The sequence below is a fragment of the Trachemys scripta genome, chromosome 1 (assembly GCF_013100865.1).
Source record: "Trachemys scripta elegans isolate TJP31775 chromosome 1, CAS_Tse_1.0, whole genome shotgun sequence".
Classification (NCBI taxonomy): domain Eukaryota; kingdom Metazoa; phylum Chordata; order Testudines; family Emydidae; genus Trachemys; species Trachemys scripta.
Window position 1 is genome coordinate 206,555,656 of NC_048298.1, and position 26,750 is coordinate 206,582,405.

Consider the following 26,750-nt stretch of genomic DNA (forward strand, 5'->3'; position numbering starts at 1 on the left):
CTAGCCATTTAAAGTATTCTTCAGTGACTACACTGATTTTTCCACAGTGACAGATGGACCACCTGGCTGTAGCATGTGAATGGCAGCTTTCTCTCTCTTCAGTGGTGTCTGCAACCATGGGGGATTATTGTTTAACATCGGCCCTCAATCCTGCACACAATTTTACAGGTGGTTAACTTCCATACAAGTATGTGGAAGTGTCTGCAGGATCAGGAGTTTATCTTTTCTCACTCTGTGCATCAAAAAATGGGGTACTGAGAGACTGAATTGCTTACAAGATGCTTTGAGATTCTTGGGATGAAATGTGCTATGTAAGTGCAAAGTAACATCATTACTCTAACTCAAACTAAGTTTTTTTTTTAAATATCCAGGAAGTTCTCACCTTTTCCTTATTTATCTAACAGACTAATTCTTACAAAATAAATATTCAGGAGGACAAAGGGATATTTTGCTGAGTTTTAGTAAACAAGTTTTGTCTAGTTAAAATCTTGCAATATCTTTCAAAAAATATCAAAACATCACACAGATACTGAGGGTACATCTTCAAGTACAGTTGTCATTATAACCCATTCTACCTTTACTCTTGTAGTTAGGATATTACCAGAACGCCTAACCTCTACAGTACACTCTATGGACCCACAATATCAGAGGCAATATTTGGTGGAAACTTGGTATAGTACAGCTTCTTGACATACATAAGTAACTCTCAACCAATTTTAGAGAATGCTGTTTAACGAATCTCTCTCTCCTTGGAAGAGGTCATCAACTTCTGATCAGCCATCTCTTATTTTTAATTATCCTTCATTGTTTCTATTATGCTCCCAGTTTAATAATATTTAGACCAGTAATGCTTTCCAAAAGCCAAGGTGCAACAACTCTCTCTATATAGTACAAATTCAAATGATCAGACTATTGTCTTTTGCTACATAGATAAATAAGTCGGCAAATTATTTACCGTTTTACAACTAATCAGGTTCCAAGTGACCAAAATTCTTAAGGCAAATTCACTTACATGACTGGCTGTCTGGTTTCTCAGTATGCTTTCCCAAAAGCAAAGCAAAAAAGTATCTGACAGGCAAAGAACATCACATATAAAATTTATTCTCTCACCTCTGTATCAATGGGAGTTGCTTGCAAGAATGGAGAGAAGCATTGACCCCTTATAATCTTTTCTTAAAATAATTAATGTGATTTATCATTTGGCATTTTGTGCAAATTCAGTAAAACATTAAGGTGCATATTAAGAGGTGAAAGTTGCAATGCCTTACAAGAATATATATTTTTGGATGCACTTGACAAATGGATTTGGGAATATGGGGAAAGCATCAGTTTAAAGCTACAGATACCTTCTAAGAACTATGCATCTCTATTGTCACTAGCTATAAGATCTGAAGAGCCCAAAAGGATTTTATATAACAGATGACACTGACTGTGCATTATGAAACTGCAGCGAAGAGTGGATTTTCTAAGCACACATTCAAGCTATGTTAGGACTTGTCTGGTACATAATATTGCTGTGTCAGATGCTATTGACTATTAAAAGGATTCTACAGATTTTGCTGACTTTTATTTGTGCATAAAAACTGGCCTTTAAGAAATAATACCCTTTCACTATACAGTTGTGTACTTAAGTGCAATCTCATTTGTCAATATAAAACCAAACTAACCAAGCATATTTTGGTAAAGTTGTTATAACACCACCCACCCCAAAAATGCTTAGTGCTTTTCTTAAGTCTCATACATCACTTTGTTTTTGTAATTTCAGTGCCCTGATAGGACTTTGTATGGAAGTAATTGGCTACTATGGTTCAGAGGAGTTTGGAACAAAGCATAGACTTTAAACTGAATGCAGAAGTCGTCTTCGGGAGAGACAAAGGTGGTAAATTATCGATTAGCTTTGTATTTAGATGCATCCCTGGGTTCACTGCTAGGATTGCTCCAGTCATCAGCTTCAGGTGTAGTCTTGTAGTGTCGCCATGCTGACTTATTAAAAACTGGAAGTCTTTCAAATGATTCACTTGAAAGAGCCTATAAAATGAAAGCAATGGTAAGAGATTATTGTACGTATCTCAGCAACAAAGTGGTAGACATGATAACAGACTCTTTGTGAACACTAACTTCTGCATTCAACAAAAGTTTCAACTATTTACATGTCCCCCACACATGATATTTTAGAAGCCACTTGGACTATGCTTATAGTGACTCAGTTCAAAATGGGTCGACCATATTGCAATAAAAATCCATGAAAAAAATCCATTTTGAAATGCTCCCCGTCTCCATGGGAATAGTGGCTACAAAGAGAATAAAAAGAAAGTGGTTAAAAGAAAAAAGTTTTAGAGGGCCCTTTAGTTGGTTTTTTTAGAACTATTTTGGCAGGTCCATTCCCCTAGATCAGTGGCTCTCAACCTTTCCAGACTACTGTACCCCTTTCAGGAGTCTGATTTGTCTTGCGTACCCCCAAGTTTCACCACACTTAAAAACTACATGCTTGCAAAATCAGACATAAAAATACAAAAATGTCACAGCACACTATTACTGCTTACTTTCTCATTTTTACCATATAATTATGAAATAAATCATTTAGAATATAAATACTGTACTTACATTTCAGTGTATTGTATATGGAGCAGTATAAACAAGTCATTGTCTGTATGAAATTTTAGTTTGTACCTACTTCCCTAGTGCTTTTTATGTTGCCTGTTGTTAAACTAGGCAAATATCGAGATGACTTGATGTACCCCCTGGAAGACCCCAGCGTAGCCCGAGGGGTACATGTACCCCTGGCTGAGAGCCACTGCCCTAGATCTAACATGATTAATCTGAATCTAGAACTGAAGCCAGCTGGCTTGACGCAATCCAGGCAAGACTGAGATAGTGTTGGTGGGTCATGGGGAAGCAGCTGGAAGAGATGGTAGAATTCAAAGAGGGACCACAACTGTGAGTTGTAACACCAGTGCACAACTTGGGGTTTCTGTGGCCTGGTCCACACTAACCCCCCACTTCGAACTAAGATACGCAACTTCAGCTATGTGAATAACGTAGCTGAAGTCGAAGTACCTTAGTCTGAACCTACCGCGGGTCCAGACGCGGCAGGCAGGCTCCCCTGTCAACTCCGCGTACTCCTCTCGCGGAGCAGGAGTACCGGCGTCAACGGCGAGCACTTCCGGGATCAATCCGGGATCGATGTATCACGTCTAGACAAGACGCGATAAATTGATCCCAGAAGATCGATTGCTTACCGCCGGACCTGGAGGTAAGTATAGACCTACCCTGTTAGATCCTGGACTGCTCCTGGATGCAAAGGTAACAGTTTTTTTCTATTTATTGCATTTTCCTGGGCTGGTGAGTAAGCCCACCAACATTCACCTTCTCTCTCCAGTTAGGACCTTGCCACACTTATCCATACCTTTGTCAAACCAAGATTAGATTATTGTAATGCACTCGACGTGGGGTTACACTTTGGTACCATTCAGAAGATGAAGCCATTGGAGAATTACTTATTAAGTGCTTACTCAGTGCAGCTGCACAGACTAGCACTATGTGACATGCACTGGCTTGAAATAAGCTTCTGGGTTGGATTCAAGCAGTTGGCTTTAAATGCCCTGATTTATGTGCGACCTGGTTACCTGAGTGATGCCTCTCCCCCCAGGATATACTGCTACAGTTGAGCTCAGCAGACACACTCGAGAGGGAACTCCCTTAATATAAGAGAGAGGGAGTGGCTGGCAGAACGTTCGCCATGAGAGTGTGTCTATTTTGTGATGATCTAGTCTGACCTCCTGTATAACACAAGCCACAAAACTTCCCCACAATAATTCCTACAACTTATCTTTTAGAAAAACATCCAATCCTGATTTAAAACTTGCCAGTGATGGAGAATCAATCCTTGGTAAATTCCAAACAATAATTATCTAACCTTCATTGGCTAGGGGCAAGGCTCGTACTAAAGGGGTGAGCCCCAAAGATGGGAGAAGTAAAAGTGAAGACTGAGAGGAGGAGAAAAAAAAGAATAGAAATGGAACATTTTAATCTGTATCAGTCTTCTACACTCCAATGTGCACTTCATTCCTGCTCTCCCAATTTAATCGTGGTCACAAGTGTCAGAAACCAAAAGAACAAAAGTATTAACAAAAGTTGCCTGCCATCACACCAGGGTCTTGGGCATCTCATCACTTAATATGGATCAAAATCAAAATATGGAACAAAGACCCAACATTAAGAGATAAAAAAAATACTGGAAACAAGCTAATTCAATATCAAAGCCTGTGGTCAAAAATGCCACATTTATTCTTCAGTTTTTAGATTCTGCATGTCTGATTTAAATAAAGTACAATAATACAAGTTAAAAAAACTGTACATATACACTGGAAACAAATTTAAGTGTGAAATGAGGAACAGTTGACTGTTCTGCCTGACAAGAGAATTAATTACTAAGAGCTTTACTATCTTATGATGGAATCAAGTTGTTACCTTCAAATAAATTACAGCATCAGTACCCACGCCTTCCATTGAATAGAGTTTGAGATCTCCTTGAAAGTATCTAGCATAAAGACGAGAGATTGGCAAACCATACCCAAATCCAGCCTACAAAACAAAACAAAAATTTGTGGTGAGGAAGTTAAAAATTAATATACTGTATGAGCTACAATTATTTATCAAAACAAAGTTAAAGAAAGCTAATTACCCTATTTGCATCAATTTGCCCTTCAGACTTTCTTTTGTTCCTCAGCCTATATAACATATTGCAGCCTTCTTTCTGCCTATACAAGATTTACTCGCTTAAATATTAAAGGGAAAAATCACCAGCAGCTGTATACATTTTGGCAACATACAAAAATAAGGACCAAATCGGATTAGAGGCTTTAGTAGACTAACTCGGGCATGTTGTTACTTTCCCAAGAATACAGCTAATTTAGCAGCACAAACAGTAAGCAGTCCCTACCAAACAAGAGAGGATGGTGCTCTGTACAGCTCTCTCATGAGATAGCTTGTGCTGCAATATTCCACTCATTGGTGGTGGTACTGAGTAGCTGACAGCAGTTTATTATCTTGGAATAGAATGTGGAAAAAGCAAGACACAGCCCTGCATACTTCAGCTGATCTAGCAATGTAGACCAATGACTGTTGATGGCATGTTGCAACATGCTGCAATGGAGGACAGACGGGACGTGTAGGGAAAGTAATGACTCCAACTTTATTAATAATATACAAAATAGTAAGAGGCAGATAGTCCTTGCTATGGTTACCCATCATCAAAAAAATCATGCTGCAGTATAGTAGCCCTTCTGTTGAACATTAAGGCCTCATTATAAGCCACACTCTACTTGCCTAGGCACAGACTCCTCATTCATAGGCTTGAAGTGGTTACACACTAAGACCTGTATCCCCAATTACATAGGAGACAAAGTCTTCCTCTTTCATGACCCTAGCCTATGGAAATGAGGGTTGTCATACTGGCAGTCTTCTCTTTCACTGCAGATAGTAGAACAAGTTTTTATCTGCAGATCCAAGCTTTCACTCTGTGACAGAGTACAGAGAGTTACCAGGTGAGCTTGCACTCTGATCACTCAGTTCCCATAGAAAAGGATGATTAGATAATTAACTTAAATTACCCCACTGGGGGGGGGGGGGGGAGGATGGGTGAGCTGAAGAGCCAACTGGCCCATCAGCTCACGACTGATAAGAAGGGCACAGGAAAGCAGCGAGGGGGAGAAAGGATCAGGGCTAGCTGAGCCCAGTCTCATGGAGATCTCAGAGAAAAAAGACCTCAGATCCTCTCAGGCCCTGGGGAAAGGGCCAAAAGCACAGGGTACACTGCAAATAGTACTGCTGAAAGAGACTGTAAATGAATGCACAGTTGGATAAACAACTAAGGGAGTCTAAGCAGGTTTCTGTGATGCAAAAAGACAGGAGCGGAGCATGCCCTGTTTCTGCCCCCCACAACGTGTGCCCAGCTGAGACAGAGAATCACAATACTTGTTATTTGTTTGAATTCCCCTATATTGGAAAGGACTTTCCAAAGCAAGAAAGATAGGCTGCAATAAACAAAGTGCTTGAAAACTATGCTCTTACAAAGCAATGAACAACAAAATGCTCCCAAAAAAGTCTGAACTACAGCAAAACAACAAGAAAGGCAAACCAGAAGCACAGGAAAAGGACCAAAATGCTCATTTAACATTCAGTCATTTATATAATCTAGTCCTTGTGAAGAATCACATCCCACAAATGTGAACAAGCAAATGGCTGCTCCAGCTTCTTGGCTAACTAACTCACTGACTAGAGGAATCACTCACCTCTGTGGCTCCCTAGCAAGTCCACCCACTGTTTGGGGGGCAGTAATGATGAACAGAACTGTTGTAAGTAACCATGTACGGGAATTCTAGTACCACCAATATCCAGTAATGTGTCATCTTGACAACTTCAGAGAAAAGTTACTAATGAGGTTAGTGTTAATAACCCTGGCTTGAGCCAGGCACTATATACGTGAGTTGCTGTGCTAACTTCCTCACATAGCTCTGCCAAAGAACCTCAGCCCTGACCTTTTTCAGAAAATCAACAATGGTACAAGCATCACATTGCGTACAAACTGCATTATTATAATTTTGCTCTGTCTTCTCCTCTTCTCCATCTCCTTCATTTAGGACCTTAATTATAAAAGTAAAGTACATCATACTGTCTTCCTCTTTAGTAATACACTTTAAACTGTATGGAAAAGTAGCATCAAATTGCAATGAGTCACTCATTACACAAGCATATATCTACTGGGGGCACTATACTTATTGCTACGGCCACCATCTTGAAAGCTGAAACTTTCAATCAGTTCAGACCCAAAATCTGCCTCCCAGAAAAGAAGGTAAATATCATGTAAGGTCCTCAAGGAAATAGAGTAATACATGCAATGAACACACACATGATATATATGTATATACATTAAAATTATTAGTATGTATATTGTGTTACAAACAAAAATGTGTACACAGAGTGGAAGAGTTTCTTGTGAGAGGTGTACCTTATGAGCATTTTATATTTCTTTAGGGCAAGACCTGGGCATTTTATATTTTGGAAAGCCAGGAAACCCCCATTGGTAGACTGTAAGATATGTGGTGTCAGATCCTGAGCTGGTGTAAAATGGCACAGCTCCACTGAAGTCAACAATGCAACACTGAATTTACATCAGCCGAGGATCAGGCCTGGATTTTAAAATACACAATGGGATGCTATGTTATAAAGGTTTTATCAGCATGAGTTTGGGATAACCTACACAATTAATGCATGGCTTCAACACTCATGAGTAATTCAGCTATTCCAAACTCATACTGATAAAACCTTTATAACCCAGCTCCCATGACATATTCTCTCATGCTATGAAGCTTTATCATTTCTATCTTTACAGACACACATACACACTCTTCCAGAGAAGTTGCCTGATTTTTATAGAAGCTAAATGCAGAGACCTGGATTGGTTTACAGCACTGCTCAACTTTTAAGTTGATGGCTATAACAATAAGTTGGAGGGAAATGGAGGAGAGAAATGGTGAAGATAATTCCTGGAAACATTTGTCATGCTGCTTGTTATTAGTATCTGTGCTTCCACTGTGAAAATAGCTATTTGTTTACTTGATCTTTCTTTTAAATTAAAAACAGCATGCCATAATCTCACTTCTCAAAGACTCCCATTAACACAGGACATACAGGCATATGTATCACTTGGAGACATCTCATTTTAAGAGCACATTTATTTCTTGTGAATCGTTAACAGGGGAAGAATTCTTCCTAGGACAGCAAAAGAATCAATTTCCAAAGAAACATTTTAAAAAACAACACTCAAATCTTTGCTGGACATAGGACACTAGTTCTTTTACTAAAGTTAAAAAGCATGTGAATTGGGAGAGCTAACAGTTGACATGATTCACCCTCAAAAGTTGATCAAGACTAAACAGAACCCACTTCCCCTAAATTTTGGGCACCCCCAGAACACACACTGCCTGTACCCAGACTCCATCATGGAATCCCATTATCACCCAGTCTTTCTTGTTTCCTGTCCCTTACTTTTGTCCGTGCCATCCCACACCAATTCATTCCTTTATTCTACCTTTCCCTCCCATAAGAACATAAGAACACAAGAACGGCCGTACTGGGTCAGACCAAAGATCCATCTAGCCCAGTATCCTGTCTACTGACAGTGACCAATGCCAGGAGCCCCAGAGGGAGTGAACCTAACAGGTAATGATCAAGTGATCTCTCTCCTCCCATCCATCTCCACCCTCTGACAAACAGGCTAGGGACATCATTCCTTACCCATCGTGGCTAATAGCTATTGAATTTATCCAGTTCTCTTTTAAACGCTGTTATAGTCCTAGCCTTCACAACCTCCTCAGGTAAGGAGTTCCACAAGTTGATTGTGCGCTGTGTGAAGAACTTCCTTTTATTTGTTTTAAACCTGATGCCTATTAATTTCATTTGGTGACCCCTAGTTCTTGCATTATGGGAATAAGTAAATAACTTTTCCTTATGTACTTTCTCCACACCACTCATAATTTTATATACCTCTATCATATCCCCCCTTAGTCTCCTCTTTTCCAAGCTGTAAAGTACTAGCCTCTTTAATCTCTCCTCATATGGGACCCTTTCCAAACCCCTAATCATTTTAGTTGCCCTTCTCTGAACCTTTTCTACTGCCAGTATATCTTTTTTGAGATGAGGAGACCACATCTGTATGCAGTATTCAAGATGTGGGCGTACCATCGATTTATATAAGGGCAATAATATATTCTCTGTCTTATTCTCTATCCCCTTTTTAATGATTCCTAACAGCCTGTTTGCTTTTTTGACCGCCTCTGCACACTGCATGGACATTTTCAGAGAACTATCCACGATGACTCCAAGATCTTTTTCCTGATTTGTTGTAGCTAAATTAGCCCCCATCATATTGTATGTATAGTTGGGGTTATTTTTTCCAATGTGCATTACTTTACATTTATCCACATTAAATTTCATTTGCCATTTTGTTGCCCAATCACTTAGTTTTGTGAGATCTTTTTGAAGTTCTTCACAGTCTGCTTTGGTCTTAACTATCTTGAGCAGTTTAGTATCGCCTGCAAACTTTGCCACCTCACTTTTTACCCTTTTCTCCAGATCATTTATGAATAAGTTGAATAGGATTGGTCCTAGGACCACTAGTTACCCCTCTCTATTCTGAGAATTTACCATTAATTCCTACCCTTTGTTCCCTGTCTTTTAACCAGTTCTCAGTCCATGAAAGGACCTTCCCCTTTATCCCATGACAACTTAATTTACCTAAGAGCCTTTGGTTAGGGACCTTGTCAAAGGCTTTCTGGAAATCTAAGTACACTATGTCCACTGGATCCCCCTTGTCCACATGTTTGTTGACCCCTTCAAAGAACTCTAATAGATTAGTAAGACACTGTTTCCCTTTACAGAAACCATGTTGACTTTTGCCCAACAATTTATGTTCTTCTATGTGTCTGACAATTTTATTCTTTACTATTGTTTCGACTAATTTGCCTGGTGCCGACGTTAGACTTACCGGTCTGTAATTGCCGAGATCACCTCTAAAGCCCTTCTTAAATATTGGTGTTACATTAGCTATCTTCCAGTTGTTGGGTATAGAAGCCGATTTAAAGGACAGGTTACAAACCCTAGTTAATAGTTCCGCAATTTCACATTTGAGTTCTTTCAGAACTCTTGGGTGAATGCCATCTGGTCCCGGTGACTTGCTAATGTTAAGTTTATCAATTAATTCCAAAACCTCCTCTAGTGATACTTCAATCTGTGACAGTTCCTCAGATTTGTCACCTACAAAAGCCAGCTCAGATTTGGGAATCTCCCTAACATCCTCAGCCGTGAAGACTGAAGCAAAGAATTTGTTTAGTTTCTCTGCAATGACTTTATCGTCTTTAAGCGCTCCTTTTCTATCTCGATCATCGAGGGGCCCCACTTGTTGTTTAGCAGGCTTCCTGCTTCTGATGTACTTAAACATTTTATTACCTTTTGAGTTTTTGGCTAGCCATTCCTCAAACTCCTCTTTGGCTTTTCTTATTACATTTTTACACTTAATTTGGCAGTGTTTATGCTCCTTTCTATTTACCTCACTAGGATTTGACTTCCACTTTTTAAAGGAAGTCTTTTTATCTCTCACTGCTTCTTTTACGTGGTTGTTAAGCCACGGTGGCTCTTTTTTAGTTCTTTTACTGTGTTTCTTAATTTGGGGTATACATTTAAGTTGGGCCTCTATTGTGGTGTCTTTAAAAAGTGCCCATGCAGCTTGCAGGGATTTCACTTAAGGCCTTGGCTACACTTACCCGCTAGTTCGACAGCTGGAAATCGAACTTCTGGGTTCGACTTATCGCGTCTAGTCTGGACGCGATAAGTCGAACCCGGAAGTGCTCGCCGTCGACTGCGGTACTCCAGCTCGCCGAGAGGAGTACCGCGGAGTCGACGGGGGAGCCTGCCTGCCGCGTGTGGACCAAGGTAAGTTCGAACTAATTCGAACTAAGGTACTTCGAACTTCAGCTACGTTATTCACGTAGCTGAAGTTGCGTACCTTAGTTCGAATTAGGGGGGTAGTGTAGACCTGGCCTTAGTCACTGTATCTTTTAATTTCTGTTTAACTAACCCCCTCATTTTTGCATAGTTCCCCTTTTTGAAATTAAATGCCACAGTGTTGGGCTGTTGAGATGTTCTTCCCACCACAGGGATGTTAAATGTTATTATATTATGGTCACTATTTCCAAGCGGTCCTGTTATAGTTACCTTGTGGACCAGCTCCTGCTCTCCACTCAGGACTAAATCTAGAGTTGCCTCTCCTCTTGTGGGTTCCTGAACCAGCTGCTCCAAGAAGCAGTCATTTAAAGTGTCGAGAAATTTTGTCTCTGCATTTCGTCCTGAGGTGTCATGTTCCCAGTCAATATCGAGATAATTGAAATCCCCCACTATTATTGAGTTTTTAATTTTGATAGCCTCTCTAATTTCCCTTAGCATTTCATCATCACTATCACTGTCCTGGTCAGGTGGTCAATAATAGATCCTTAATGTTATATTCTTATTAGAGCATGAAATTACTATCCATAGAGATTCTATGGAACATGTGAATTCACTTAAGATTTTTACTTCATTTGATTCTACATTTTCTTTCACATATAGTGCCACTCCCACCCCTTGCATGACCTGTTCTGTCCTTCTGATATATTTTGTACCCCAGAATGATTGTGTCCCATTGATTGTCCTCAGTCCACCAGGTTTCTATGATACCTATTATATAAATATCTTCCTTTATCACGAGGCACTCTAGTTCACCCATCTTATTATATAGACTTCTAGCATTTGTGTACAAGCACTTCAAAAACTTGTCACTGTTTATTTGTCTGCCCTTTTCTGATGTGTCCAATTCTTTATGTGAATGTTTCTCATCTTATCTGGCTCTTACATTATCCTCTTCCATCCTCTGCTCCTGACTAGAACCTAGAGAATCTCTCTCAATAGACTCTCCTCTAAGAGAAGTCTCCGTCCGAAGCACATGCTCCTCTGCAGCAGTCGGCTTTCCCCCATCTCCTAGTTTAAAAACTGCTCTGCAACCTTTTTAACGTTAAGTGCCAACAGTCTGGTTCCACTTTGGTTTAGGTGGAGCCCATCCTTCCTGTATAGGCTCTCCCATCCCAAAAGTTTCCCCAAATATTCTCCAGCTCACTCTTCGGAAAGACTTCCTATTTTTCATGCAGTGTTTCGGTGGACACCTTGAAAGCCACAAGGTTCAGATTCCAGAGATCTTATTTTAACATGACCCTGTTCTCTCAAGTAAAAGTACACCAACTAACACACATTAATTGCTGTGTCAGGGCTGTCCTTGCTCTAGGACACAGAATACAGGCAATGGGGGCAAAACTCTGGTCTTTGAGAAAACAAGCTTTCTAACACCAATCTTTCATCACGCATTAGACTGTGCAGCAGATACATGGGAAATATATTCCACACTGTATTAAACATGCTCTGTTAGCATTATCTATTAGATCTAAATTAAAGCACATTTTCACCACTATAAATAGTTACCTTGTAAAGATCAGGCAGATTTTAAATGTGTGACTTAAACCGTTCTCTTAAAGATTTAACTGTCATTAAACATAAGTGTTAATGGACTCAATTGTTGTTTGTCAATTATAAATACATAGTATGGGCGAGACCTTGTCAGGATCAGAATGCTGGTAGCACTGATGCTAGCCCAGTGGGGGCCCTAAGCAGGAATATTTTTGGTGCCTCCCCCACACAACTCATACTAATAATTAATGGAGGAGAGGGGGCCCTAAGCAATTGCTTAGTTTGCTGATGCCTACCACCAGGACTGGCTGCCATGGTAACAAGGTTTCTCCACTGACCTAATTTTGTAGCAGAAGTTATTGAAATAGAAGGAACATTCATCAATGAACAAAAACCAAAATCAATGTAACGTTTCATACAAGATGTATGGGCTCGGTTAAAAAAATGGGAGAGAAAGGTAAAACAGAAAAATAAAAATCATTTTACATTATATGACAAGTTCTGATATATGTTACATAAACTAAAATAAGAGTATCATACAATCATTTGAAGTATAGACTTCCTTCCTATGCGGGAGTGATGGGTCTTTATTGAGTTATGTTTTATAGTCTCTGATATTCAGTCATGTAAAAACATCTTCCTACGGTGTAGATGGGCTGAATGAGTCAATTTAAACAGGAAATTCTTTCCTATATTATCCTGAACAATCTGATTTTGTGGCCAAAAAACTGAGCAGACCACCATATCATCTCCCTCAACAATGGAATCAGCAATAGGTCTTATATCTCTCGACTCCTGCATTCGATGAAACAGGCTGGTGAACCTCGCTTTGGAAATACTCTCCACTCTATTTAGATATCTGTGCAGTAGGCTCTCATTACTCTTGATATTTCCTTCTGAACACACATGGGCCATGTAGTGATAGAGCTCAGTGACTTCTCTCTGTTTCAATATTTGGTCCACTACCCTAGGGGGCAGAAGTCAGACTTCCAGGGCAATAATTGCCAGGATCACTTTTCTTTCCTTCTCTCAATTGTTCATATGGGCAGAAGAGGTAAATGACGCCTGAAGATGGAGTAGAGTAGAAGAAAACTGAAGTATAAATGCTATAGAACAGATGTAGCCAAACTGCGGCTCGTGAGCCTCTTTTACCGTTAAAGTGCGGCTCGCAGAGCCCCCCACATCCCCATTCTCCGTCTACCAGACTGGGGGCGGGGACTCAGGGCTTCTGCCCAGCGGCATGATGGTGGGCCTCAGGGTTTCAGTCCCATGGAAGGTGCCTGCTGGGCCTAGGGGCTTCTGCCCTGTTGCGGGGGGGAGAGCCTGGGGTTGGAGCCCCAGCTGGCGCTTCAGCCTCATGGGGCAGGGGCCCTGGCTGGCACGCTTGGCTCTCAAACATCTGAAGATTATCATATGTGGCTTGGACGGTCAGTAAGTTTGGCCACCCCTGCTATAGAATTGCAACTGGCTTGTAGATTAGGAGACAAATAGAAGGTTCCTTTCATAGAAAAAAATTGGTATGGGGAAAAATGAAAGTGGAATATAGTATCAATTACAGGCAGAGAAATTTTACAGTGGAATTCCTAGAGAGAAAGTGATTTAGAGGGAAGGAGTTCCCACACAGATTGGCAGCACAAGTATAACAGTAACACCTTCCCCATCCCCTGAATTTTGTAGAATCTCAAGGGAAATAGAAGATAACAACTGGATAAGCAAAAGCCCCAATCCTGCAAGCACTGATGCACATGCTTAGAAATAAGCATGCTTGTCAGTTGTTGCAGGATTGGGTCCCAAGTGAGAAGGTATGGATTAAGTGGATGAGAGATTAGATATTAAATGGAATGACTGTATACAGAATTAGGAAAGACAGGAAGGAGGTTTTTAACTGGATTCACAGATGAAAAAGAAGCAACTGAAAATGACACAGGAAATAATTTGCTCATAATTGTCTAGATCTTACAAAGTTTAAAAGAGCAGGAGTTTAGGAACACATAAAAGGAAAAATTAAAGTAGTGATGACAAAACGTGATTAAGGAATGAATAAGAGATTTTATCAGATTCATGGTATGGATGAGTTCTAGACAAAGGTGGTGCAATAAGAAGAGAGACTGGAGTCAAGGAGAACTAAACAATTCCTGATACTGGGAACAAACTTCAGGTTTGAATTAAAGAGACCATTCCATATTGCTGACTATCCAAGAGGATTTTGTAGAAAAAGAGCACTTCTGTTTTTGAAGCATTTGGTATTAATCTAGAATTTGAAAGAGTCAAAAGCAGCAACAGTTAGAAAGATAGGCTATAGAAAGATGAAAATGCAAGTCAACAGAGAAGTAGATTGGGGTTCATTTGCACTGAAGGAGCATCCGAGACTGAAGCAAACAATGCGATACCCAAAAAGAGAAGCAGATGGTTGAGGTGGAGCCTTGAAGCTCTCCACTCAAATAATCTGAAGGAAAACAGTAATTTTCTCTGTACCAATGAGATTGTTCCATGCCAGACACATTACGTGTATGAACTAGATTGTAAGCTCTCTGGGGCAGGCATCATATCTTCTTATTTGCTTACAAAGAGCGAAGCAAACTAATGGAGTTCACCACTACCACCAAATACCACACAAGAACATGATTGGTAGGAGAGTATTTAAAAGATGAAGAGGAAAGTGCCCAAGATACCATTTTTTACTTGACATACTCAAGGATAAAAACTGCATAAGAAACTGTACAGAACAAACAAGATGAGAAGAGGGGTATCTGTGATTAGAGGCAAGTGTACTGTAGGTCATTAACCAATCCTCTTATTAAATAATGCCAGCCAAGTGGTACAATAGTTAGACCAACTTTTCAATGATCCAATACATACAAAATGTATAAATCCTGTAACAAGGAATCATACATAACAGAAGGGCCAAATCTGAAAAGTATTCTGCATCCAGCAGCTCCCATTGTTCTTAATGGGAGCTACCGGGTGCTGAACATTTTTGTAAATCTGGCACAGAAGATACTACTGAAGAGGAATAGATTGACAGATGCCACTATTAAAGAGCAAAGACTAAAATGAGTTAGCTGGTGACACCACACATTACAAACAAATTTTGATTTCATTTTATTTTTAGAGGACAAAGACTTAAACCTGTATAAAAGTAATTTTTAAAAAATCTGATACAAACTCACTTCCTACTTACGGGCAGTGCTCTGTAAGTGCTATAATACTGAAAAAAGTGGCTCAGCTAATTGGCTACTATTTGGTGTATATGCAAAACACTATAGGTTAGTTAATTTAGATACTAACACCTTTCACAATAATCTGTTTTAAAATGCTGTACTGCAGATAGATATAGTTATTTCCAAGAATATGGTGTTCAGGACACTCAAAGGAAAGTAATTTCCTACTCCAAAGTTAAGTTGCTAAAAATGAATAATAGTGAAGACTCAGCAGCGTTTTCTCCTGGTAAGTTTTGCCTACACAAATTTCCTGATGATATCCAATTTCTGTGATAGAAAAACTTCAAGAAGTTTTAATGTAGGAAAAAAGATTACTCTAGGAGAGAGACTAGAGGAGTGTAACTGCACTTACATTCTGAAAAAATATTTTACCCTGACCCACAGATGCTTACCAAAGGTGCAGCTCTTGTTGGCTCCAAACTAGGCCTGGGTGCTGTTGAGTACATGTAGTTAAACAGACGATCTATTTTTCTCAGAGGGACACCACCTCCTTGATCACTTATCTACAGAAAAAAGTCAAGGTTTTACTTTAACACTCAATATCTGCTCGGGAACAGAAAGTTCAAGCATCAAATACAGACAAAGGATTATTTAAATTACTTGTATAAACATTAATGCAAATGGAATGAGTGCCAGAACCTATATAGAGTACATAATTTAGTCCTTGTAAAATTAAAGATAAATTTATCAAAAACATTACTAATGTGAGCATTTCTTTGAAAGTCAGTTCAGCAGTTTAAAAATATTATTAGTTTACCTTTATGGATAGATCTTCTTTCCCCAAAGTGACTAACGTTTTAATTGATGGATAGCCTTCTTTCCTACCTTCATGTAATTCCACCGTAGCTCTCATTGAGTTCTAAAGTTAAAACCATATGTTTTAGATTCTGATATATTCTCCACCTCAACTTTACCATAAATACTTTTAGTAACAATGTACAAATCGGATACATTTTCACTGTGTTATTCTGAAAAACTTGTGAATAAAACTGCCCTAAATTTGTATACATGGATGCAGAAGAGGGTATACCTGAGTGAACTCAAGATGTACTTGACAGCAAGTCAACGGTCAATTTATTACAGTAAACCATTACAATATAAAAATGTAAGTAACTTAATATTTCTATTGGATACAATACCATAAAGAACAAAACAATACAGTAGAACCTCGGAGCTATGAACACCAGAGTTACAAACTGACCAGTCAACCACAAATCTCATTTGGAACTGGAAGTACACAATCAGGCAGCAGCAGAGACAAAACAAAAACAAAAAAAAGAAGACAATACAGTACAATACTGTGTTAAATGTAAACTACTAAAAAGATAAAGGGAAAGCAGCATTTTTCTTCTGCATAGTAAAATTTCAAAGCTGTATTAACTCAATGTTCAGTTGTAAACTTTTGAAAGAACAACCGTGTTTTGTTAAGAGTTACCAACATTTCAGAGTTACAAACAACCTCCATTTCCGAGATGTCCGTAACTCTGAGGTTCTACTGTAAAGAAATGTATTTCTACATTAAATATACCAAGACCGCCCACCGTCACAGTACAGAAATTAACACTTGTATTAGTCATAAAGATGATATAAATCACTATACTTTGAAAATGACAAGTGCAAGTGCAAGTATAGTAAAGCCTTGATGTGCCTGACCCACACCAAAACTGTTATGTTGCAGTCATTTAATCAACGCAATTTGCACTCACAGTACATCACAAATGTAACACCACTTAAAACTACTACTGTGTGTTTGACTTTTATATTAGTGCATGAATGATATTTTATAGCTTTACAAACACATCTACAGCATCACTCCATAAATTGGCACCAACTCTGTCTTAGAGAAAGTCATATATCATATAGCTCATGACCGGACAGGGGAAAGATAGCAGTCAAGTACATGCACATTAACAGAGAACACAAAAAGAAAAATATATTCTTTGGAAAAACTCCACATTGTTTTCTACTAAATTTATTTGTTTTCTTTAATTTATAAAATGTGCCCAATTATGCCTTTTAGGGAACTTGCACATTATTTCACAAAACATACAATTTTTGCAGTTTAATGTCTCTCCTATTCTCTCTGCTTTACAGTTTAACTTGTCAGTTATTCTGAAAATTAGTAAACGATTTTTTAAAAGTTACACAATTCAAAAAGAAAACTGACACCCCTCAAGAGGAAAACTAGCACTCACCCAAATATCCCAGCCTTTAAACCATCCAATAAGGCACAAATCCTGAGCAAAATAATAAGGTCTTGTACTGTACCATGAAGGTTAGTGTTAGAAATTTTACCACAAGCTGTTTTGAGTTAACCAAATGCAGAAAAGGGCACAGCCATCACTGGAGTGTAAATGAGTGTTTGAAGTGTGTGCACTAGGGAAGGGCTCAAGGGCTAACTTTCGTCACATCACTCCAAACTTTCAAAAACAAAAAAATATGAGAACACGAGGAAGAATTTTTTTGCAAACATTATGGCTGAGAAGAATCTTGACTACAACATGCAATTACAGTCAGAGCATTAATAAATCTTACCTACCTTGAACAACTCAAATAGCATATGAAACAGATGTGAGGGTACATAGACTACTTGAATAGGCTTGTCTGGAGCTTTAGCTAGAAATAAATAAAACTTCAGTTAGCTAAAAAGTTTTTTCAACATATTCCCCTTGTGGTATCACAGTTCACTCCATCTACTGTAGTAAGCTGAATTTGTAACAAATAAAGACAACTGTATAACTATGTTCTCTCTCACTTTCCAAACGTGTAATAGTAGAACTTGAAAACATACTTCACAATTAAACACAGAATGCAGTCATATCAGAAGATAAGTAGAATCAGGCCTGGTAATTACCTACACAAGGTAACTCGGAGGAAAGCAAATGCAGCTGCTGGAAGTGATATTTGATTCATCATGCAGCACTTTCCCCTCAGCATCAAGTATTAAACAAATGCTCCTCTATGTTAGGGTGCTCCTACCACTGGCAACACTTTATTTAACTAATTAACTTCTTTGCTGCCCTAGAAGGGAGAGTAATTAGGAGGGCAAGGAAAGAGACATCTCTGTATATGATCTTTGTAACTCAATTTAAAATCTTATCTATTGACTAAACAACAGCTAGCAATTATACTTGTTCTATTAAACTTATATACCCCCCTCCCCAGTATTTCATAGAGCACTTAAAATAAAATGAACTTCCTATTACCATTGAATTCTTCAACTTCCAACTCTGGTGCAACCAGATAGTACTGCTCACACAACATCTTAGCTGTTTCATAAGCATCTGTGAAAGAATAAAGCAGCATACTTTATCCCGAATTCTGCATTTATGCAAAAAGGCTAGCAATATTCATTCACCATCTCAGAATAACAAGGCTGCAAGCAGATATCTGACTTTTTAGGCACTGATTTACAAGTCTGAAATCAATGTGCATTTTCATGTTATTTTTACTGTACATCTATGTTCCCATCCCCAAGAAAGGGCACATTATCTTAAAAAAGGATTTACTATTGGAAGTACTGAGTTATATGGGTTGTGCAAGTAGAGGCAAACAACAGTCATCTTGCCTTGGGCCAAAGGGTGGGTTACAAGTTCTGGCAACTCTGGGATGGTTTAAGCAGAGTAGGTGAAAGCAGTTGAATATAGGCTAGCTGCTGTTCACTAAGCCTGCCCTCAATTGTTTTTTATTTAGAGAAGATACAGTCTGACAGTTTCTCCTACTGTATCCACGTGCTGTGTTGCCACACTGCTTCAAATCCTCTGGAAGGATAGAATGTTACACAACATACGTTTGGGGACGTTGGAGCTCAAAGAAGGCACAATCAAGATTGCAGGGTGGGATTGGTGTGTACCATAACCCTGTATTTAAGAGATTTAAGCACAGGTGCAATTTGACATTCTGGAAGGATACAAGGCACTATAGGCCAACCTTAAATGTGAATTTATGAAGTTTTTAGCCAGTGAACTTCCCTTGTTTTTTGAGTAAGTGGAGATAGTGCGGGGCTCAGGGCACCTGTGGTGGGGGAGTACAAAGGCTTCCTGGGAACACCTCACTGCCACTCAACTCACTCAGTTCTGCTCTCCTCCTGGCCCCTTCGTACCCCTGGTAGGATTGGAGGGACTTGGAGGAAGGAAGAGGGGGGCAGTGAGGAGCATACATATCACCTGCAGTCAGCAAAAGGGAGTGGAATGAAGCCCCAAACTTTGTACTCCGATTTGGGGGGCTAGGTTAGAATGAGGGGTCTGCGCACAAAACTCTTCAACACAGGAATTGCAAAAGTGTTAAGATGCTCATTAATCTCAATGGAATGTTCTCAGATGAATGAGACCAGATGAAGATGAATACGGTCTGATACAATAGCTCTGAGAGGGGTTAACTGATGATTTCATCTCGATGAGTGTTCTCCTCCCCGTCTACCTTAGCTTCTGTTGTGGAATACCAATTTTCAAGGCAACAACACTATGCAAGTGGGTTTTAAAGAAATTTGAATAATAAAGTGAACTCCTTATTGGGGGAGTTGAGGCAGAGCTTATCCAAGGAACCCTTTCCCCAAATGACTCCAAATTCACAGCCAGTAGTATATACCCTTGGCCTTAATATGGCACGGCAATATTATCATAGTTCAGTAGTACTACCATAGGTATGGTTGCACCAGGATTTCCTTTTTAACAGGGGTAAAAAAAGAAATCCTACAAACATTCTCTTTTGCGTTAGAATATCATTTAAAAATATTTATTGTAGTTTGTGCATTGCTTGATTTTTCTATAGTAGTTTATATTATTTGCGGTTTGTTCTGACTATTTTAAGAAGGGTCAAGCAACTGAATTTTTTTTAAATTGCTTACATTTTCTTCAAATCCCTTTGTCATTTTTTCCCTGTGGTTATTTACCTTACTTACAGTAACTGTGGTTCTTCGAGATGTGGTCCAACATAATCCTCTCAGTGTACATGGGAAGCTTTTGGCCAGCAGCTTCCATTGGCCCATGCTTACACCCTGTGTGTTCTTGCCCCCACTTCCAAGGGCATAAAAGGACAGAGCAGGGCCAACTGCCTTTTACTTCCTTTGCCAAAACAGAATCCAGGTGTTAAAGGATTCCGTACCAGCAGGGAAGGAGGGCGGGTCACAGAATACATATGGACAATACAACTCAAAAAGAACCACAGTTATGCAAGATATCTTTTTTCTTCTTCGAGTGCTTGTCCACACACTCTCTCTCTCTCTCTCCACTCCTGGTGACTTTCGAGCAGTAACCTGATGCTAAGAAGTGAATGCTCAGAGTCTATGTGAATAGTGATTGTAATACAGCTCTGCCAAAATGGGCAGCTGCTCTGTATGTCTTTACAGGGCAATAGTGTTTAGGGAATGCATGCATAGAACTCCAAGTGGCTGCTCCACGAATTTCAGAAATGAGGACACTTCTGAAAGAAGCGGCAAGAACCCTTGTGGAGTGAGCTTTAACTTGACCAATAGACTCTAATCTAGCTAACTGGTAATATTTTATAAAATCTGATACCCATTTAGATAATTTTTGGATTATACAGCCTGTCCTGTAATCCCTTCTGCAAAGGCAATAAACAATTTAGATGAGATCCTGAAGGCTTTAGTTCTAGACAGATAGAAAGAGTGCTCTTAACACATTCAGAGAGTGTAGCTTCACTTTACTGTCACTAGAGTGAAAGAAAAACATGTAAGCAAACAGTTTTGGAGGTCTCAGAGAAACTTTGTCCTTGTGAAAAACAGTAGGCCTGCCATGAATGCTTATAATTCTCCTGTGAGCGGATGTAATCACTACTAAGTATTCAAAAGCCAACCCCTCTCTATCCAATCTCAGCCCCAAAAATCAACCCAGCTAAAACCATATTAAGGTCCCAAGAGGAAGGAGATTCACATATATTGGAGAGAACACATGCATTAAGCCCTCGAGGACCCTAGTCACTTTAAGGTGTGATGTTCTAGCGTAATCCTATATTGGCGGATGCTGAGCTTTCATATTTGCTAGGTGAACTCTTACAGAGCTAACAGAGCCCTAATCTCTTTAATGAGAGGAGATAATCCAAAATTGTAGGAATATCAGACTGTGAGGGAGAGGTGATGCTGCTCCACTCAGATAGTGATTTTTTCCCCCCACCTGGCCATGTAAACAAATCTATCGTAAATCAAAATGGATCAAGATTTCTCCAGGTTGGTTAACCAGCCAGCATCCAGGCTGAGTTGGTGTGGACAAAGGATGAAGAAGTTACTCACCTTCTGCACTAACAATGGTTCTTTGAGATGTGTGTCCCTAAGCGTGCTTCACTGTAGGTGTGCTTGCATGCCTGCGCTGCTGATCAGAGAACTTCAGTAGCAGTGTCCATTAGGCCCACACATGCGCTGTCTCCCCTTGCGCCCTACCACAAGGCTAGTCAGCACACATGGGCTAACCCCCCTCAGTTCCTTCTCAACCGCTCCTGGCTAGAAACAGAGCTATTCACAGTCCATGAGGACCATTACTTTCAATTTGCATCTCTACAGTTAGTCTCCTGGTTCTTAGTTGTGGTTCTAATTTTTCTCTTTTTCTTACCTTTTCTCCATAAAAATAAAAAATAAAAAATAAAAGACTTTTCCCCCCACTCCTTTTTTCCTTCCCCTCCTTCACGGGGATGTGCCCAGGTCACCAGGCTTCAAGAAGTGCCTCTCTTGCAAAGAAACGATCCCTGTCACAGACAAGCACTCCCAGTGCATTCACTGCTTTAGGAAAGGACACATTCAACAAAAGCGTGGTCTCTGCCAGCAACTCAGGCCCCGGTCTCATAAGGACAGATTGGTCAGACAGATGATTATCTTCATGGAACTGGCTCTCCAGACCCGCGCCACGAGTTACCTAGCAAATGTGAGACTTTCCCTCAGGCCTCAACATCTAAATGCTGTGGGTTGAAGAAACAAGCCATTGACTCCTCTCACAAATAGTTGAAAAAGAGAGTGGAAAGTCCTTACAGTGAACCCTGAGATAGCCGCAAATGCTTTCTGGCACACTCGGTGCCGACGGCACCAAGACCTTCTCAGACCAGCACCCATGGCTCATGAAAATCCTCAGTGGCAGGCACCATAGACAAGCCCATGGTCCCGATGGGCACAAGCACTGAGTCAATGGCACCAAGGGACAAGGACATGAGTAAGCACTCCTCTAAAAAGACGTTGCTGGTAAGTTATCCTACATTGATACTGTCATCAACACCTCATTAGGCACCAAAGCGACCAGTATGGACAAGATCTCCATCCCTCCCAGTACCGCCAATGGCACCAAGTCAGTCGGTAATACTGGAATTCTAACACTCTAGGGACCTCTGTGTAACACATGTACTGGAGCCTCCTCAGTGCCAAGACCTTCATGAGTTTTCGCCCGGCTCAGAAGTCTTCTGGACTGCCCCCTTATGTTCCTCCGCTCTCTAGTGAGGTCTCAGATTGCGAACCTGAGGAGGTGGCATCACAGTACTCATTTCAGGCTCTTTACAGTGCCCAATATCAACAGTAGTAATACTGGGAATCTTGGGCTGTATATCGCCACCATGCCTCTTGAGCTTCTAGTCCAACCCTCAAGGCACACCTCTTCAGCCGTGGCTTCCAGAGCTTTGGAACCTCTGGAAGAAATCATGGAGGAACACGAGAGCACTGTAGAGGAAGAAGTGACCCCAAGGACATATCCTCCTCCCCAGATAAGGCTGTCTGCTTCCCCTGCTATCTCTGGTTGATGACTTTTGCCTCTTCCAGGATGTGGCAAAGAGAGGGACGGACACTCTCCAAATATCACTACAGGAAGTTAAGCACACCCACCATCATGTCTTTGACATACTCCACTCATCCTCTTCTTCAAAGATCGCTCTACTATAAACGAGGCCATTCTAGACCTGGCAAGAATCATTTGGCAGACCTCAGCGTTGTTGGCAGCTACTTACAAGTGGGCAGACAATAAATATTATGGCCCAGCGCGGGAGACTGAGTTCAGCTTATTCCACCCTCCACCCAATTCCATCGAGGTTAATTCCCACAGCCATCAACACCAGATGAGGTCCACTGCCTATGATAAGGACTGGAAGAATTTGGAAGCATACTCCTTGCTTCTTTTTCTTTTGGCATGAACTTGAAGCTTTGCTGGTTCATACGCTCCTGGGCAGCAGTGACCACAAGTGATCCAGGTGTAGGGTGAGCATAAAAATATTCAGATCTCAAAGAGGGAACTTATTACCTCCTATCAGCTTTTGTTGACATTGGCAGTATGCTGGGTGATATCTGTCAAAAAATGTGTGCATGTTCTTCTGTCATTAACGCATTGCCAGTCTTTCCAATAATGAAGTATGCAGGATGTTTAGACGTGTGCGATTTTTCATGTACAACCTGTACCCGCATCTCTAATGTTTCAGCCATTCTTCTGACGAGATTCTGAAAAGTTCTGTAGTTATCTGGATGTGATGGCGTCAAAACTACAGCCTCATCAGTTGATGAACAAATGGCAGCGAGAGTGACATCAGTAGCGTGATCTTACTCCTCAGAGGCCTTTAGTTGTCAAGAGATGCTTAGGCAGCTACTAAGGTTGAACTCCCATAGACTCTACAGGGGAGGGCAATTTGTCTCTGGAGTGGATAGAGGAAGGCTTTCTAACATCTGGAGAGACCCCAGGAGCCCAGTAAAGGCAGGGGTGAGGTCCATAGGCGAACTGTGTATGGAGCCAAAAAGGGGAGTGGGGAATACCAGATAGAACATCCCTCCCTATAATTCCTGTGTCTATGTTGATACACATGTACACTAAATTCTCTGACTGAGGTATAATAGACTCAGGAGTCATTAGGAGAAGCCTCCATACTCTGGTCTGAGGCTGATAAGGAAAAGGAATACTCCTCTAATGGTGGAGCAGGAGTCACTGTAATTTCTTTGGGGACAACCCTTACAGACACCATATGTGCACTCTGTGCGAAGCCTCTAGTGCAGCTTGGGAAGCAGAAATTGCTGTAGCATGTATCAAAGAGGCAGGATCCCAGGAACTGGTAGCAGAGCCAGTGCTTACCAAGGAACTCTTGGAAGAAGACTGCTCAGATTTGGATGGATCTTGTTTACCCAGATCAGAGGCTGGTCTCAGATTTATCCAAGAGAAAAAAAGATTTCAGTGAGCTTCTCTTGTTTTCTGAGTTTGTTATGAAAATGAACAACCAACAGAACATTTGCTCATGATGTGCTGCTCACTGAATATACAAATAAACATTTTAAGTGGCCACAATTAAGCGGTATAGCTGTCTTGTTTACAATACTTAGCAATACTTAAAACTGCTTGGAGATGTTTGTTCAGCGGCGAAGATTGAAGAGCCAGTGCCAGATAACAGAAAAAAGTGTTTAAAAGCATTACCTGAAAAGAAACCTAACAACATACACTTTACTAACAAAACTATACTACGACTATTCTAAAAGAAACTATCTACACAAATTTAAAAATTAACTATGCAAGTGTGCAAAAGTAAAACATATTGCTTGCAAGTCTGTGTCTCACCCATGGGCAATAAGAAGGAACTCAAAGACAGTTGGTCCCACTCTGACATGTTATGCTCTCAGGAGGGAGGCTTGAGGGCACTTACAATACGGGCCTGGGCTAACGGATACTGCTGGTCAAAAGATTCCAATCTCAAGAGCACTGGGAACGTGGGCACCAAGAGTGGAACACATATCGAAAAGCACTTGAAGAACTCACTTAGAAGGGTGAAAGTAATAGGTGTGGACCCTTGGGGTGTGTAGCTTAAGTTATTGTAGAAACTTGAAATGTGTTTTCCGTGTTTATTTTTCATGATTAATGTAAGTTACTATTTTGACTAATGGCAGTATCCTACTGCTGTGTTACAATGTCAACCTTACACCAGTCCTTAGAACAGGGCTCTCTATCCTGGGTGCATATCTTGAGCCTCAGCAATCCCTTTGATCACACTGACACTGCTGAGAGTATTATCCCCATTGGTCAGAAATGGGATGAGAAGCATGCATCACGACTACATTAACCGAATGCTGCTCCTTACTAGAGTCTTTCATCTTCCCTCTAATTAATTAATTCAATTTTCCTTGGCAGCTTCTAACGTAAATCTGATTAAGCATGTGGATTTCAGAACATGGCTCTTAAACCAGAAACTGTATCCTCAGGGCACAACTTCCAGAAGAAGACCATGCAGAGTACAGGCTGAAAGCAACTAATAATTAAAGGTCTAGAAAACATGACCTATGAGAAAAGATTGAAAAAAAAAAACAAAAACCTGGGTTTGTTTAGTCTGGAGAAGGGAGGGGGGGGGGGGGGGAAAAGGGGGGGGGGGGGGGAGAGACATGATAACAGTTTTCAAGTACATAAAAGGTTGTTACAAGAAGGAAGGAGAAAAAATATTCTCGTTAACCTCTGAGGACAGGACAAGAAGCAATTAACTTAAATTGCAGCAAGGGAGGTTTAGGTTGGACATTAGGAAAAACTTCCTGTCAGGGCAGCTAAGCACTGGAACAAACTGCCTAAAGAGTCTGTGGAATCTCCATCATTGAAGATTTTTAAGAGCAGGTTAGACAAACACTGGTCAGGAATGGTCTAGTTATTACTTAGTGCTGCCTTGGATGCAGGAGACTGGACTAGAAGACCTCTTGAGGTCCCTTCCAGTCCTACATTGCTATGACTCTTTGCACAAAATATACATTCTTTGAAATCTACTTAGGGAAGAGCTCAAACTCACCGCACATGGGTACTTCTCAGGTTCACTGGCTACAGCATGTTAGTTTTTTGATTTGGTGGATTATTTGGGGTGTCCCTTAGTCAAAATATGAGGTCATTTGAACACTAATCCTGCCCCCAGGCCTCTTCAAGACACAGCAACTTTCAACAAATAAACATGTGGATTTTAGTGCACTTAGAAAAATCAGTAAGCTAGTCTCAACTAGAGGTGGGTGACTTTATTTGGCAAATAGTAAATTTCCCAAGAAAATGCATTTTGAGGGGCACTGAAACTATGAAAATTTGGGTCAAATTCAGCAAATAGATTTAGCTGGAAAAAAAAAACCAACATGAAAATTTCAAAAATGTCATTTCATATCAACATTTTGTTTCAAAATATCATTTCAAATTTATATTAAAATATTTCATTTTATCTGAATAAAAAAAAATTCAGTTTTTTGTTTTATCAAGAAAAAACTAATAAATTCAAGTTTCAGTCTGAAACTTTTTTTTTCCCCTTCTGATTTTTCAGTTCAGCCACTGAATCAAAAAATAATTATTCATCAACTCTAGTTTCATCTTTAACTAGTGGTGCTACTGTCTCATTATAACAAAACGATTCAAGTGACTAAGGATTATATAGCCATGCCCAAGTGATCAATACTTGTTAGATTTAAATGTTGTAATACAGTAGCTTAAATTTCAAGACTCATCAATATGGCATCAATAATTACAGTGGTTTAGAACAGAAAAACAAAATCAAAGGAACATCAAG

General features: G+C 40.1%; 1 protein-coding gene across 2 annotated transcripts in view; it reads right to left on the reverse strand.

The window, feature by feature from the left end:
• Positions 1–1,085: 1,085 nt before the first annotated feature.
• PDK3 (pyruvate dehydrogenase kinase 3) overlaps positions 1,086–26,750 on the reverse strand; it is a 96,576-nt gene continuing 70,911 nt past the window's right edge. For both annotated transcript variants that reach the window (XM_034754991.1, XM_034754999.1), the window contains 6 exons: positions 18,479–18,556; positions 17,812–17,888; positions 16,030–16,131; positions 15,665–15,775; positions 4,471–4,584; positions 1,086–2,028 (listed from right to left, as the gene is read on the reverse strand). In XM_034754991.1, coding sequence (XP_034610882.1) covers positions 1,885–2,028; positions 4,471–4,584; positions 15,665–15,775; positions 16,030–16,131; positions 17,812–17,888; positions 18,479–18,556 — 626 coding nt within the window. In that variant the 3' untranslated portion in view covers positions 1,086–1,884. The remainder of the gene's footprint in view (positions 2,029–4,470; positions 4,585–15,664; positions 15,776–16,029; positions 16,132–17,811; positions 17,889–18,478; positions 18,557–26,750) is intronic.